We start from the raw sequence: 15303 nt of genomic DNA, 5'->3' as shown, positions 1-15303 counted from the left end.
ACCCGCAAATTGGGGACTCCATATGACTAAGGGAATTAGTTGGCGGGGCCATCCTGTTCTGGTGTTCTGGGCTCATGATCATAAGCATTCCTTCCCGAAAGGATGTGGTGTTCTTCCCTTCATTATGTATACCTGGTGGCAGAATATCTTGGATGATGACGCGACGCCAGGCCATGAGGACCCCCGCCCAGGGTTTAATAGATATAAAAAAAAGAAATGATCCTAATATAAATAATCTTATAACTAGACAGTATTGTGATTTAGGACGCAGAACACCTCCACGAAAAGTTGAGAGGGGCGTAGACGGTATACCCAAGGGCGGCCGAGCTTAAGGATTGATATAGATCCAAAACTAATTCAAGAGCTAGCAAACCTGTTAATAGAGACCCTGTAAAGCGGCGAACTCTCTCTGGGGTACGCCGTATGTTCCTGGGCTGTGGAATGAACCGGGCGTAGGGTCGGCGACTCGGCCGAGCACCGGTGCGGGCGCCGTCTCCAAGCTACAAGCAGTGACTGTGGGGTTTCTTGAGGAATTTGTTTTACTTGCCAGGATAAACCTGCTGGAGCTGGCCACAAACTGCCGCCTTTTTGTTCTACGATATGGCATAGCTATATTTTCATGCGTGAGATTGCTTCACCAACATGAGCGCTAATCATGCAAGTCACGCTCTAGTCTCACAGAGGGCATATCAATACGGTAAATAGCCTTGGCTGTGTTAAAGTATCCTTCGTATTCAATATTCTCGTCACCATCCACATCATAGTGGTAATGCCCGCCGCAGTCACCCCCCTGGGGCGAGTAGCCATGAGTATGCTCCATCCGCAGACCCATTGCCTTGCCAGGGTCAGATGAATGGAGAACAGTCATACAGACGATGGGCCCGTCAAAGTCATGGTACGTCAGCCAGTCATTCAACTGTCTGGAGTCCTTAAACGGTAGCTCATTGTCCGGCGGAAAGTCGGGCATAACATGATATCTCGCCTTGCCAGTCTTGATAAGGAATGCACCCCCGAGACTGATCGTCTTCAAATCGCCAAAGGCTGCAACAAGTGCCTTGCGAATGCACTCGGTAAAGCTCCTCTCTTGTCCTCTCCTCTTGCGAGCCGTGATCTTGATAACCGGCCCGGGCTCACTTTCTGATCCATACAGATTTGCCATCAAGGCACACTCCAAGGACGGACTCTTCTTGATACTAACGTCCCCGGTATTAGGGCTAATCTGTGCGAAGCATGTTTTGTTGTCGACATTCTCGTATCCTTGCTTCCAGCTTATGTTTGGCGACAGCTCACAGTTTCGTCCGACACGATGAAAAGGCCCAGCGCCTGCGCCGATCAGACTTCCTTTCGAAGGGCTCATGTCCATGGCCTCGGCAATTTTATCCATAGTGTATATCCTATCGAGTAGAGGACGAGGAAATAGGTGTCCTTGCCCGCCGATATCTGCGATTTTCTCGTTGCCTGAGAGTCCTTCAGAGGCGAGATGGAATGGAGCCTGGCGGAGGTCAGGGCACTGGACAATGCTAACACTTGAATGCTCGTAGTTTGCAGCTAGAGGTGCCTGTAGATTGTCGGCTAGCTCTTCGAGGCTGGGAGGTGAAAGAGGATACTTGGTCGTTTGCATCTTGATCGTTCTCGTAATGAAGCTGACAGTGGGAATGATCAGGGACCAAGCATGTGGACCAGAGGAACTAAATAACAAACGTCGACTTGAAATCTGGAAGCGAGACTTGGTGCTGTATTCATGATCCGCCTCCATCGCTCTCGGCTTGACGCCGAGTATCGCCGCGATACTCGGCCGTTTGACCGACTCTCAAGTTGAACGCTTAAAAGTCCCAGGAGGATCGCCGGCAAGTCGGCCGTACACTTGTATCGTGTGAACATATTTAATACAGTTTTTATCGTCTTGGCTCTGAACGTTGATACTTCTACTCTACCAAGAAGCGGTACAGCAATATCTGACCATATTTGCACAGACCGATCACCAACCGCCGAAATGTCAGCTCCAGCTCCACCAGTCCCCGAGGTATTCCCCATATACCCAGATCTCACAGGGAAGGTCGCGCTCATCACGGGCTTTGGTCAAGTCGGGCCCCAGGACAGCACATTCTGGGGCAACGGTGCAGCCACCGCACGTCTACTCTCCCGAAACGGAGCCAAGATATTCGGCTGCGACTTGCACCTGCATGCAGGGGAGCAAACAAAGAAACGTCTCCTAGACGAGAATCCCAGCGCCGTGGTCGATGTTATGGCAGCAGACGTCACAAACCCTTCTGACGTCGAGGCACTGGTGGCCCACGCAATGCAACGACACGGACGCATTGACATTCTCATCAACAATGTCGGCCAAACAGCAGCCGGAAACCCAGCGACAATGACTGAGGATCTATGGACTCGCCAGCTGGATCTTAATCTGACCTCCGTCTACCGGCTATACCATCACGTTATCCCTATAATGCAACAACAAGGCGGAGGGGGCATTATCAACAACGCTTCTATTACGGCGTTACGTTACATCGGCAAGCACCAAATCGCATATGCATCGGCAAAGGCCGCCGTCATTCGCTTCACCAAGGCAATTGGTGTTATGTACGGAAAGGAAAACATCAGGAGTAACTGTGTGGTGCCTGGGCTGATGTATACTCCGCTCGTGGACAATTTCGCGCGCAGCGAGGACCCAGGTGATAGAGAGGCAGCGAAGAGGATTCTGGACCACAATTGTCCTATGGGATGGATGGGGACTGGAGAGGATGTGGCAAATGCTGTTGTCTGGCTTTGTAGTGAAGCGAGTAGATATGTTACTTCTCATGCTTTGGTGGTCGATGGGGGTATTACAGAGAGCACGGGCACGGGATTTGCGGCTTGATAGATAGAAGAGGTTGATTTATATTAGGATAAATTTCATTATCGTGGAAGCCTGAGTGGGAATAATAACCTAGACGAACTAGGGGTAGAGGGCACTGCGAAATATCAGCCCATCAAAGGGCCCATATGGGTTCCCTCCGTCTAGGAATCAGCTACTCATAACGCAGCGTATGGTGTACATAGGATAATCGCTTCCATTTCCTTGTTAGCATAGAAATCCAACGGTGTTGAGGCAATAATGTCGCGAGAATGCATCCCAGTCATGGAGAAGGAGCTCGGCGTCACGGCCGAGACACGCCGTCTACACCGAGACAGACTCACCCACACCGACTGCGTAGTGCCGGCCAAGACACCTTCTAACTAGCAGTCCAGCGGGTAGCACGCTTTCAGCAGATTTTCAGGCTTCTCCAAGTTTCCCCAGAGTGTCCCATACGGACCGGGGCTACCCCATGTTTCCATCCAGTGTGCATATAAAGTCTTGCAGCATCCCCAATCACAATCGGCCTCCATCTATCAAACTTCTACATTCAACCCCCCAAAAAAATGGATACTAAGTCTGGGACTCTTACACCAAAACCCTCTATGGAGGTACTTGAGGATGGTACACCACAAGTCCATGACTTCGACTTCGAAGAGAACACGGCGGAGGAAAAAAAGCTGTTGAGGAAGATCGATTTATTTTTACTTCCTGCGGCTTGGATTGTTTACTTATTATCCTACATGGTAAGTTGTTTCTCAGCGATAGGAATATTATTCTAATGATGACCAGGACAGATCGAATATCGGCAACGCGAGGGTTGCTGGCATGGGTGACGCCCTCGAAATCGATGATAGCCGTTACTATCTCGCCGTCGTGCTTTTCCAGGTCGGATATGTCGTTGCCGAAGTTCCCGCGAATATGATATTATCAGTGACGAGACCCTCCCTGTTCATCCCGGCCATCATGCTCCTCTGGGGCAGTGTCTGTGCGATCCTTGCAGCTGTGCAAACATGGCAGCAGCTCGTAGCTATGCGGTTTCTTCTCGGAATTGCCGAAGCTGGCTTCAGTGTAAGCACCTTGGGAGGCCTAGTTCTTCATTTACTGACCTGTATAGCCGGCCTTGATGTTCCTGATTTCCAGCTGGTGTCGCAGACACGAGCAAAGCAAACGATTTGTCGTCTTCCACAGTGCGGGCATTATCTCAGGAGCCTTTGGAAGCATTGTTGCAGGCGCAATTACAGACGGCCTTGACGGGAGATATGGCATTTCCGGTTGGCGCTGGCTGTTCATTATCGAAGGCGTATTGACGGTCGCCGTCGGACTATTTATCCCATTCATTCTCCTTGACTATCCCCTGACATCCAAGAAACTGTCCCCAGAAGAGCGTCAACTGGCATATAACCGCCTCCTTGCCGACGGAATAACCAGCCGCAATGACGCCCCTGAACACCAGCTTGGACACTGGGGAGCCCTCTGGATAGCCGTTGCCAACTGGCGTGTCTGGCTGTTAGCCGCCGGATACATGACCGTCATCGGATCCATGTCACTGGCGTATTTCTACCCCGGCTTCGTCCAGCTGTTAGGGTACAGCAGCAATGATGCGCAGTGAGTCGGCCGGTCAATGCGCCTATTCCCACGCTGACATGCATAGATATATGACCGCCCCTCTATACGGGGTCGCCCTGGCAATCGCCATTCCGATGTGCATCCTCGCCGATCGCTACCCCGGATATCGTGGCTTCTACGCCTCATTCGTACTCTTCGCCTTCGGAACTCTGATGTGCGCATTAGCGACAGCCATCCGCGGCCCGACAGGGCGATACATCCTTCTTTGCTTCATAAACGCAGCTGTATGGTCCGGGAATCCACTCACACTAACCTTCACAAGCTCGGTGCTAGGGCCTGTGCAGCCCGAAGTCAGGGCTATCTCGTTGGCGGTCATCAATGGCTGTGCAAACCTAGCCCAGCTATATGGAACGTATATATTTACGGTTGCCGAGGCCCCAGACTATGTGATGGGGTTTGCGGTCTATTCTGCGATTTTTGCAGTGGGAGGAATGATTTACCTTGCGGGATATTTTGTCTTCAGGAAGTGGCCGTATAAAGCCATGGAAGTAGCTTGAAAAGGCCGAGTGGGTTAATAGAGAGAAGGGAGAACCGGTAAATAGCTGTTCTTCTCCATGCATGTTCCTCCAAGAATCATAGACAGGATCACCCAGTGCCCGACATAGGCCCCCGCACAGGACTGGAAAGGCTATAAACCAAGGCCAGAAGACCGCTGGGTAGTCCTAACGTTTTAGAAATTATATTACTACAGTTTAGTACAGTCTCGTAGACCTGTAAGTGGAGTAAATATAGAAAACCTATAATATATCTGAATTTACTAAGGAAAGACCGGTCTGCCGGTCTCAATTCAGTTGCAGCGGGCTTTCTAAATGCACGTCGAATAAGAAACAATCTACCCGTAATGGGCATCTCGAAGAGTCATAATTCTGAACCGTGGAAATAGCAAAAAGCTCTGCGTTATTCTCGGAGATTGAAGGTTGTTGCTCCGACTTCCTATATCATTTGCGGTAATGTATGGTTGATATGTAAGAACTATCGTTACTACTTTAATTTTTTTTTTTCTTTTTAACTTCCCCATCTTCTCTCATCACCCTGTCGAGATTCTGTGTATACTTGGATATAAGCTGTTATTTTATCTGTCCCCTAATATCTACCCCCTTTTTTCTCACCAGAAATTATGGCCGTGCATTACTTTGGTCCCTTTTGTGTAACTTGACAGCTTTATAGATAAGTCCAAACTCAATTCTTGCTAAAATCTAGATTAGGCTTCAAAATATCCTCCAGATGGTATGATGTAGATCAGAAGTAGAAATGCGCATGGGTAGTCACGTTGACTAAGTAGATGTCTAGGTCACTATAGAAATAAGACACGAGAAGGTGGGACACACGGCGAGGAAAGAGGCGAGACTCCGACAGACGACGTTCTATGATAGAAATCAGCTGAAGTTTACCCCCGGACATTGTTATAAGGCGGCAATTGAGGGCGACCTTGGTACATACAGCCCTGATGCAATTTGAGGAGAAGGGGCAAGATAAATGAGAATATAATCGTGTCAGTAACATAAGAATTGGAATTGCGAAGTAAAGGATCTTAGAAAATGATTATAATCACTTTAGCTGGTCTGGAGACCAGCAGGGTTGTAATAATATAGACATACAAAAATCCAGGCCGTGCATATAGGTAGTCCATCCAAACCTCCAGCTATTCATACCGTACCCAGCCATATTTCACCTTTGAAAAAAGAAAAAAAAAAAAAGCTTCACATTTAACTGGACGTACGCGTTGTGATTAGCCTTTTAACATACTACCTATATGAAGCAGATCACAAATAAAAGAGAAATGGTATGATTATGTCAATGTCAACCGATCCCTAGTCTTTCGTTGTATCTATTGTTGTTCCGTGCCTGACCAGGCATATAATGAGGAAATTACAGTACCTCATCACGCATTTAACGAAATAAAACTCCGATACTCAAAATAATACTCTTGTGATGATATATGCCCTAGTCTCAAAGAACACTCCAATTAATTATACTCTGTATCCACCCTTTAGCATAGCGCGAGCGAGATCTCTGCTGTTTAGCCACAAACTTCTACACTTTATTATATTTTACTTGTATCGACATGTTTGAGAGTTCAACATTATGATTCTCTAGGTGAAACATGATGCTCGGGTTTTACCTTAGGAGAAGGAAACTCATATCAAGTGTAAAGGCCGCAGAATCCTCTTCTTATACTTGATAAATTCTATTAGATCAACGATGGAAGCAGTATCCACCCTCGCAATGGTGTTCACATCCAAACCGGCGCTTGAAATACTTTTCGGTCATGCGTTATCTTGTGAAGCCCCTGCAATTTGCCCCCGGTTTTCTGGGTTCTCGAGCTGTCAAATACACAAACTTGAGTTTTTTTCCCGGCAACGTGCCCATCTTGCGCAGCGTATACATCCGTCTCCATAGCAGCAACTCAAAAACTTGATGAGTTGCTGGCTGAGGATTAAGAAGCTATGCCTAACTTGGGCCTTTGTTGATCGTTGGTGCCTCCGTAGCCCTTCGAGTCGACTGAGGTATTCAAGACCTGTAGACAAGTCCCCCACAGCCTATGCTTCGGCCAGTGATTGATTAACGAGCCCAGCTTCACAACTCTCTCTAAGGTTTTGGAACAGACTGCACTTTAGCAGGGACTCCTCGTCCGATGAGATGTAGTACTCCAAGGCCTCGTCACAAAGCTTGAGCCCCTCTTGCCATCGCAGGTTATCCATTGACTCCTGGATCAACCAGTTCAGATTCTGGGCAATGAAGATCTCTACTTCTTCAATGTGCGCCGGTTTATTCTTTTTCCATTTGTCCATGTAGTCCGTGTTCAACTCTCTCACTTTATTGGCGTCATTCAAGGTCTTTGCATCCTCTATCTCCCGCGTGAGATACTCAAGTTCAGTCGAGGAGCGCAGCATAGTACTGACTTGGTCCAGGCTCAATTCAACTGGGAAGTCAGTCGGGTCAAGACTTGAGATCTCATCGATAATAGAATACGCTCGATTGAAGTCTCCATCAATGATAGCTGCAGTCTGGGCATATATACGATCAACAAGGAACTCCCTTTTCTGGCATTTCTGGCGAATCCTCTCTATCCAATCGACTCCCTCAAAAAGACCGTACAAATATTCGTCTTTCTCAAGCATCTGTTCTAGATTACCAAGGTGCGCGAAGCAAGCTGTGAATTCTCTCTCTGCCACCGCGTGCTTGACAGACATCATGGTCTCGAGGAAACTCTCTAGCTGGCCTTGCATAGCCCGTAAATCATGAGGGTTCCTAAACCGCTTTGCGTGTCTTTGCACCAGTCTGAGCATCTTTTCACGCGATAGGGATGGAATATATCCACCGCTGCCCTCCTCTGCTTCGATCCTATTGAACCAGGTGTTTGCGAGGAAGGCGTGCAGAGGGGCTGCATCAGCTCGGGAAGACAACAGTTCCCTCTCTATTTGTATAGAACCCTCTCTGTGCCCACCTTCTAGGGACGGTAATAAGCTAAGCGATAATTGAAAAGAAGCTCGCTGCTGGTCCACCGTCTCCTTCAAGCCGTCCAAACTCGGGCCTAGTATGGCAAGATTGCCCGTCATCTTGCAAATGTGACGAATGGCATTGATATGCTGGTCGGCTTCGTGAAATTTCATATTGTCAATTGCAGTGAATAACAGCTTGCTATGGTGATGGAATACTTCGTTCCAGTCGCCCGTGTCTGTAGCGTCTTCAAGACCTTGGAGAGTCGGAGAAGGAAGATCGCCTTTACTTGGGACATCACATTCTACGTCCAAGGGCCCGCCGCGCGAGAGTTCTTCAAGATCGCCCCGTGCAGCACCCAGTGTGTATGTGTTTATTAGCTTCTTGAATCGATCACCGTCGCTAGAGCCGCCATGGCTTTCTTTCTGCATATCCTCGTCCAGTGCCGGGCACCATTTTGGAGATTTGATTTCCTCGAGGGATTGTATCAACATGTCAAGATCCTGTCTCAAGGATTCTGTCTGGGACAAGTTTTGTAGGATTGGTGAGGATCCCCCTTCTTTCGATTCTGTTGCATGATTGACCATCGCCGTCTTCCCGATCCGCTCCATAATTTCTTGTCGGTTGTTGAGTATATCTTTCTTGATATCACTGGCCAATCCAGCTGCATCGAAAGACTCGGTAAGCCAGCCAAGCGCATCTCTATATTCCCACAAAACAGATAATAGTAATAACTGGGACATCGTGACGTCGGGGTCACAATCATACTCGCGGTATCGGCCCAATTCTTGCAGCATGCTGATGCATAGAAGCGTGATCTGTTCACCTCGCTTACGTATCCAAAAGGACAGCCGCGTGTTCCCCACAAGACAAAACACTGCCTCGATGCAGAACTTCAACGGTGAGGAACGAAGGCTGGATGTCGTGCTCGATTTCCCCACGCACAGGCTCAGAAAGTCCAGAAAGCTTTGGGCTGCATAAATCGGCAATGCATGGTCTCTGATATAGCTCTGAAGAAAGTGGATCGGCCAATGGGTAACATCCATCGTCGACGAAAGCTCAAGTCCCAGCTTGATGCAAGTAAGCACATTTGCGTCGCCGCCGTATTTGGTAGCTTTCAAGCAACAGTCAGGGGCATTTTCATCTGTTGGCGATATTTGCGACTCTTTGAATGTAAACAGTATCAATTGGATTGACTTCAAGACGAGTTCTCGCATCCAAGGATGCTGTAGATGGGGATTGAATTTCGGTATAAAAGCTCGACCGTAAATGCTGAACAGTGGGTGGACCCAGGCGATATTAGAGCTCAAGTCAAGACGCAAATATCCACGATCCACAGCGAAGCCTAGCAGAGGCCCCGCCCAATTAGAAAACCTCTCTGACTCAAGTTCCTCTCGTTGACGAGTGCTCACTTCCTTTGTTGTGGAGGCCAAAAAGAGCCTTTCGAATGCATGTAGAGGAGCGCTTTGTCCCCAGTACAAGCTGAACAGTAAGAAAAACATGAACACATCGGGCGGAAGCTCCGCAGAGATGTAGTCAAGTTCGGCGACAAGAGGGTACGGTCCAAAATCCCTCAAGTCTGACAAGGAATTGAATAAACCACTGTGTAGTCGGTCGTAGAACTCTCGCCACGGTACCAAGAGCACTTGCTGAATTGGCAGAATATCCTTAAGGGCGAGTGGGACACCCTGTAACAGGTCGATGATGGCTTCAAGAAAATCAAAATCCTCAGACTCCCATTTAGAGATGTCTTCGCCTGCCTCACAAAGGATCTTTTGGGACAGCTCGATGCTGTCTGCCAGCTCGAGATTTTGCAGCTCATAGCTCTGGGCATTGGTCAGTGGGCCTAAGAAACCCTTCAACCATTCGTGATCGGGACGACGACCAGCTAGAATCAAGCGGCTTCTAGTCTCACGCTCGTCGGCCATATCAAGTAAAAACATTGACTTGACTACATCAAAAACCTCTTGGGGCGAAGCGCCAACACGACGTGAGCCAAGCGTAAGAGGAACACGGAAAGGAGAAGACAACATATCCAGCCCGTCAATAATGAGGATAACCTTGCATGTATCAAGTATTCTAGATATGATCTTTTTGGTCGCATCAAGATCGTGTGATTGAAGATTCATGGAACGGATGCTCCATAAGCTTGATCTCTCCACCTGGGCGTAGTTTTGTAGTAGCTGATTTAAGACAAGGTCTGCGAAGTCAGCTGCAGAGTCTATCTTCTCCTTAACCAGGTCAACCGTGACTACAGCATCGACAAAACGCGTCTGTTGCCATAACGCGGAAACATATTGCAGGAGGCAAGTTTTACCCGCTCCTGGAAGTCCGTGGAGGTAGACAACTTGCCTTTCACAGAGCACTTTCTCCAAGCGTAAGATATCAAAATCTCGACCAACGGGCGTTACAGGATAGGCTACCAAATGGGCTGCAAAGGCCGAGGGAAGGGAAGCGGCGTCCGCTGAGGGATTCTCTCCCTGTGGACTGTCCTCGACGCAGACACAGCCGTCGCCGGCCCCATAGAGCACAGGCACAAATGAGTCCAGAAGTTCTCGTTGCACCCCAAACCTTGCTGGGCGCAGCATATTGATTCTTAGCACCCGTCGCGCCTTTCTCGCCGCAGCAGCAAATGCCAACTTATCGACAAGAAGCGATTGATAAAAGATGGTCAAGAAAAGATCCACGGCGGCGCTGGAGATCTTGAACGACATGGCCAGCACATTTCGCGCACTGCCTTTTCTGTGAAAAACGTTGGCAATATTCGCATCATCGCCGCTTTCCGCTCTCGCTGAGTCGCAAGCATTCATTATGACGAGTGGGACTTCATACTCCTTCAGCACTCGAGCAATACTTGACGCTGGGACTGGTCTGGTTCTGGTCGACCTTTCCTTGTTAAAATAGAGAATGCCAACCTTCTTGCCAGCCACGGTTTTCACCGCACCGTGAAGATCGAAGTGAACTATTTGGAAGTACCCAGGACCATGAGTTTCTTTCGCGCGTCGCAAATGTTCTTTAAATGAGCCAAAGGTGCCTGGACGAGCTATTTCCACATGGAGCTTCAGAGGGCCTCCGTTTGCATCCAGGGCGTTTTGAACTTGGTTGAGCGCTCCCCAAGCCAGGAAGGGGCGGACATCACTGTAGGTCTCGGGATTCCTCGACGTGTCTCTCGCAATAACGAGAAGGACATTGACTCTGACTATATTCTCTTCCTTCGACCCCCGTGACCGCACTCGCGTCGTCAGGGATCCAGGGATATCCACTGGAGAAAGGTGTCGCTCCACAACGACTTTCCATCCAGATGTAATGATAGAATCTAGATACTCTAGAGTTTCCCAGAAGAGCTGGTGAACGGTGTTCTTCGATTCTGCACTGGGGTATTCTTTATCGCTTATTTGAAGCGTGAGCAGCTTTGGACTTTCCTGTTGCGTGATTCCACAAGCAGATATAACATCTACCAGGTGTAGCTCCCGCCAGAGCCGTCTCGGATACTCCTCTAAAAGCGCCCTCGCGTCGTTGGCAAGGCCGACTGAATAAGGAACTTTTTGGACATGCTCCTCGAGATACCAATGGCAGAGACGGCGTTGCTCACCATGAACAGGATCCTTCACTGTTATGCTGCGTACCCTTGTTCCGCCCGGCGCGTAGAGGTCAAGTGCCCATGCTAGGCGGGCAGGATGTGTGGTATCCTGTGAAGTCAACGACGATGGTAACGATCGAGCTTTGATCTCTATGACCAGATTCGCGGCGCTCATTGCTTGCATTGTGCAGACAATAGAACTAAACTAATATGCGACGAGACAAAACGACCACTCTTCGTTTTGCAAAAGGGAAATGGGAAAAGGGAAAGGGTAAGTGTGCGGAATGGCAGCCTCGTTCGTGATGTGGCGCAGACCCCTGTCATTCTGCTACGCGCCAACTGATCGTTGCCGTGGCAGTGTCCAGACAAGGAGGATTGCCTGGTTCGCAGCAAAAAAGTACAGGGCTCCCTCTGTCGACGGGGCTAAAAGCCTCGCCCTCCCCTCCCCTTCCATCGCCTGTTTGATCATTCTCATTTCAGAAACTCCCAAATATTCCGAGCCCACCATACAGGCTCGGTTTCACAATGGCTCAACGAAAGTATTTCATTCTTGACAAACTGATCGATGCAGGAGAGATAGACAGCTTTCTTGGCCGAGTAGTTGAGACCAAGTCGCAGCCGCTGGCAAGATTCGCACCTTGCCGTCCTCTCACACCCGAAGAGAGACCGCATAACACGAACGACATCATTCCCGGGATACTTCCGGAGCCATCAGTATCAATCAATAGGAAAGAAACAATCCAAATTTTCCGCGAGAAAGGCATCAGTGGCCAACTATCTGCACTCCTGGGGTTCGACATCATGCGAGGTTCGTCCGAAACTAGGCAGCTAGAAAGCGAGCTGGTAAAACAATACACCCTTTCCAATCCAGTGCAATATTTCGAAACCCTCATGCACGATCAGGACTATGCGCAGGACGTTCGCGCGCTCTTGGAGACCACCAAATCCCATCATGCATACTTGGTCACTGGCTTTCTCACTGCAGTCCGTGCCACCTGGACCATAACATCTGGGACCAATACTGCGAATAGCCTAGGTGTCAATATCCCGTTATCCACTCTCATAAATGTTCCCGTGCCAGGATTGTTGGATTTCAGTTTCCAGCCGCGGATATCCTCCGGTGCACAACACACTCGCGAGCTATCCTCTGACCAAGAGGAAATCTTCGCCGTGTCGTACTCAGTGGTGGAGTGGAAACATCGGGGCGTGCCCTTACCGGGATTCGGCATCAAGGCTCCGGTTTTGGGCCGCCCAAAACGAGCAAAAGCGTATCATCTGGCGCTGGGACATGATGACGGCAGTAGTGAAGAGATAGAGCTGGACTCGGACGAAGAGAGTATCGAAGCTGGCGGCTGGGGAGCGACACCTGTCAAAGTTTGTGCCGAAGTCCTCGTCAATAGCACTGAGATGGAGAGAGAGTATTTATCGTCCGAGCTGGTCTCGAATTTCCAACTTTAACTAGATGAGGACCTCCTTATAGATTTGGGGCAACAGAATAGCTTGCTGCCGGGGCTACAGGTGTAAATGCGGCTGTCAATGGCCTCAATAGTGGTCATTTTCAGAGTTGATTTCTCAGATCCTCGCATTCTGTATGTAATTAAACACAAAACAGTATAATCAGTGAATAGAATATTAAATAAGGACCATATAGTACATTTCAATATAGAGCAGGGTGCTAAAAAACAGCACAGGTATTATACAATCATAGCGCGTCGCATAGTATACATCCGAATATCTCATTCAAACCAAGCCATCGAATTAAGAGACCGCCAGTCAGTGATGACCTTGAAACCGATAATTAGACACCTTCACACATCAGGCAACGCCATCACCACCAGGAAGATCACTTACGACCAAGCGGCTTCGCACGCTTCGAGATATCCTTCGCTTCCCGCTGCTTCACCTTAGCAAGTCGGGCCCTGATATCATTAGCTCTACCGTTCCTAGGCACGGGGCAGGACATCATACTCCTCCTTCGCATCCCTTTCCAGCTCTTTCACATTATTCCGCGCATCCTGCACTGCCAGCCGTGAGGCATATAGCGCCTTATCAGCAGCCCGCTCTGCCTCCTCGGCGTGGAAGACGCGGTCCCGGGCTGCGCTGATGGCTGGGTCTTCGGGGTTCTTGTTTCGGAAGAGTCCGTGTCCGGTTCTGTGGCCGTGGCTGACACTACTCCGTCGGGCGCCGCTGCCGGAGGCGCTGCTGTGTCCGCTGGTGGAGTGGGAGGTATGGTGGCCGAAGAGGCCGGTTTTGTTGTGGTGGGTGTGGGTGTGGGTGTTTGGGTCGTCGACGCTCGACCGGGAGGAGCTGGATACGGAGTCGCGGTGGAAGAGGGGCATTTTGTTTAATAAGAGTGCGTATGTAGATATCAATGAACTTGAGTATGCGGAACTTGAGCTTCCGCTGGTCGTGAGCCCTACTATATAGACGATATTGTGATGTGACGTCAGCGCGTCACTGTATATGATCTGACATGGTGGTTGATATTGGGTTGCTCAACGGCGTCATAGCACCCTTGCTTGTGAGGTGTCCCATATGAAGATGTACACAACGAAGGAATAAAATGACGACATTCCACCCATTCAGGGTCTTGATGATGCTGGGGGTGGCAAACAGTGACCAACACAGCAAAGGATCGACGATATCAAGCCCTGTTAATATCCCCGGATTCCACGATTGGATCAGGGCCAGCCAACCGCGTGTCCAAATTCGGTATGGCCAATGACGACGCAGACGGAGATTAACTTGAAACGACTTCCAGAAGATGCGGTCAACCATAGGTGCAAAAGCTGTTCGGCCACTGGATTGCAACTTGCAGGTCTGCTTTTGGTCAGCTTCGGTACCTATCCTTTCTTTGCTGCGTTCTACGTCATTCCTGGCTGACATTGTTAGATTCGAAGCAATATCAGCCTTGGGAGATGGGGGATGCTCATTAAAAATATGGTGTAGCGACTATTGGTGGGACTCATAGTATCCAGCAACCGTCATATCTCCAATTGCCAGTGGGAGCCCAACAAAAGGGTTCTCAGTCATCCATGAGTCCTGGAAATTGGGGTTGGGCGACATTGCATTGCCCTATGGGGATAGGAATACAAGCAGTTGAAATCAGATCGTCGTATCTCATATACTGTATACACTACATAACAGGTCGTGCCTAATTTGCGTGCACCAAATGCCGTGAAAGTATAACAGAATTCTTAATTTCTAACTCGCAAATTCTTCGTTCTCTTCCCCTGACCATTTAATATATATTTGATATGTCTTTTTCTCAGTTTTCGAGGTCGACGACTTCGCGTAGGGTGTTCCACAAACCTGGCCAAGCAACAAGGTGAGACAAAAAGGAGCAGCTCGCCGTCGTTTGCTCCCTTGCTTTTTCTTTAAGCTGGGTCGCGGTCGTCTCGGTTCCCAGGTTCTTTGCTGGGCGCGTTGTGCTACCCATCGATGGCAGGTACTAAGACGGTGTCCAACACCCATGAGCAATAAACGCAGGGGTAGTAATCAGTTTGCATCTGTCACGGCATACGGAGATGCAATACACTCCCTGGAATATATACTATATTTATCTACCTGGTGCTCGTTCTGATGGCTAGGCGCTTAAAGACGGAATTTAGGCTAAGCTTAGAGATCCCTTGACAGCGTCGAAAGGCAATTCGAGATCCAGCCATCTCTTAACGCTCTTCTTATGAACCGCCGATGATGTAAATGTCGGGGCTGAGCTTGAGCCCAGAGATGCGAGGCGAATGGCCAGCGCTAACAGGAACAACATGATAGGCGGGTCAACTCCACTCGCGGACAACCTCCCTTTCGAACTGCG

The 15303-nt window shown here is 49.2% G+C and overlaps 6 protein-coding genes across 6 annotated transcripts; 3 read left to right on the top strand and 3 right to left on the bottom strand.

Annotated features, from left to right (window-relative positions):
• Positions 1-649: 649 nt before the first annotated feature.
• Positions 650-1621, bottom strand: ASPVEDRAFT_57805 (PTD012 family protein; the record flags this gene model as incomplete). Its single annotated transcript, XM_040815383.1, has 1 exon — positions 650-1621. One exon carries the CDS (start codon positions 1619-1621, stop codon positions 650-652), a length of 972 nt encoding a protein of 323 aa, XP_040674579.1.
• A 372-nt stretch (positions 1622-1993) lies between these two features.
• On the top strand, positions 1994-2863 carry ASPVEDRAFT_145251 (SDR family NAD(P)-dependent oxidoreductase; the record flags this gene model as incomplete). Its single annotated transcript, XM_040808051.1, has 1 exon — positions 1994-2863. One exon carries the CDS (start codon positions 1994-1996, stop codon positions 2861-2863), a length of 870 nt encoding a protein of 289 aa, XP_040674578.1.
• Positions 2864-3444: 581 nt separating this feature from the next.
• Positions 3445-4965, top strand: ASPVEDRAFT_145300 (uncharacterized protein; the record flags this gene model as incomplete). The annotated part of the gene is made up of 4 exons (XM_040808053.1): positions 3445-3585; positions 3632-3910; positions 3957-4447; positions 4494-4965. The coding sequence occupies 4 exons, from the start codon at positions 3445-3447 to the stop codon at positions 4963-4965; spliced, it is 1383 nt and encodes a 460-aa protein (XP_040674577.1).
• Positions 4966-7008: 2043 nt separating this feature from the next.
• On the bottom strand, positions 7009-11673 carry ASPVEDRAFT_34944 (uncharacterized protein; the record flags this gene model as incomplete). Its single annotated transcript, XM_040810904.1, has 1 exon — positions 7009-11673. One exon carries the CDS (start codon positions 11671-11673, stop codon positions 7009-7011), a length of 4665 nt encoding a protein of 1554 aa, XP_040674576.1.
• Positions 11674-11928: 255 nt separating this feature from the next.
• On the top strand, positions 11929-13161 carry ASPVEDRAFT_47969 (uncharacterized protein). The gene has a single exon (XM_040813907.1). The coding sequence runs from the start codon at positions 12015-12017 to the stop codon at positions 12945-12947; it is 933 nt and encodes a 310-aa protein (XP_040674575.1). The 5' UTR covers positions 11929-12014; the 3' UTR covers positions 12948-13161.
• On the bottom strand, positions 13105-13866 carry ASPVEDRAFT_418314 (uncharacterized protein). Its single transcript, XM_040812440.1, has 3 exons — positions 13458-13866; positions 13341-13408; positions 13105-13273 (listed from the first exon to the last, which is right to left on the bottom strand). The coding sequence occupies exons 1-3, from the start codon at positions 13826-13828 to the stop codon at positions 13263-13265; spliced, it is 450 nt and encodes a 149-aa protein (XP_040674574.1). The 5' UTR covers positions 13829-13866; the 3' UTR covers positions 13105-13262.
• Positions 13867-15303: the final 1437 nt, after the last annotated feature.

Source organism: Aspergillus versicolor (genome assembly GCF_001890125.1).
Source record: "Aspergillus versicolor CBS 583.65 unplaced genomic scaffold ASPVEscaffold_17, whole genome shotgun sequence".
NCBI lineage: Eukaryota > Fungi > Ascomycota > Eurotiomycetes > Eurotiales > Aspergillaceae > Aspergillus > Aspergillus versicolor.
Note: the sequence above shows the minus strand (reverse complement) of the source record. Positions and strands in the feature narration are given on the sequence as shown.

Bases quoted from the DNA above. Each gene is read 5' to 3' on its own strand.
- ASPVEDRAFT_47969 (XM_040813907.1), top strand. From the start codon at position 12,015: ATGGCTCAACGAAAGTATTTCATTCTTGACAAACTGATCGATGCAGGA.
- ASPVEDRAFT_418314 (XM_040812440.1), bottom strand. From the start codon at position 13,828: ATGCCCCTCTTCCACCGCGACTCCGTATCCAGCTCCTCCCGGTCGAGC. The intron at 13,409-13,457 runs GTATGATGTCCT...TAATGATATCAG, and splicing joins GAAAGGGATGCGAAGGAGGA to GGCCCGACTTGCTAAGGTGA.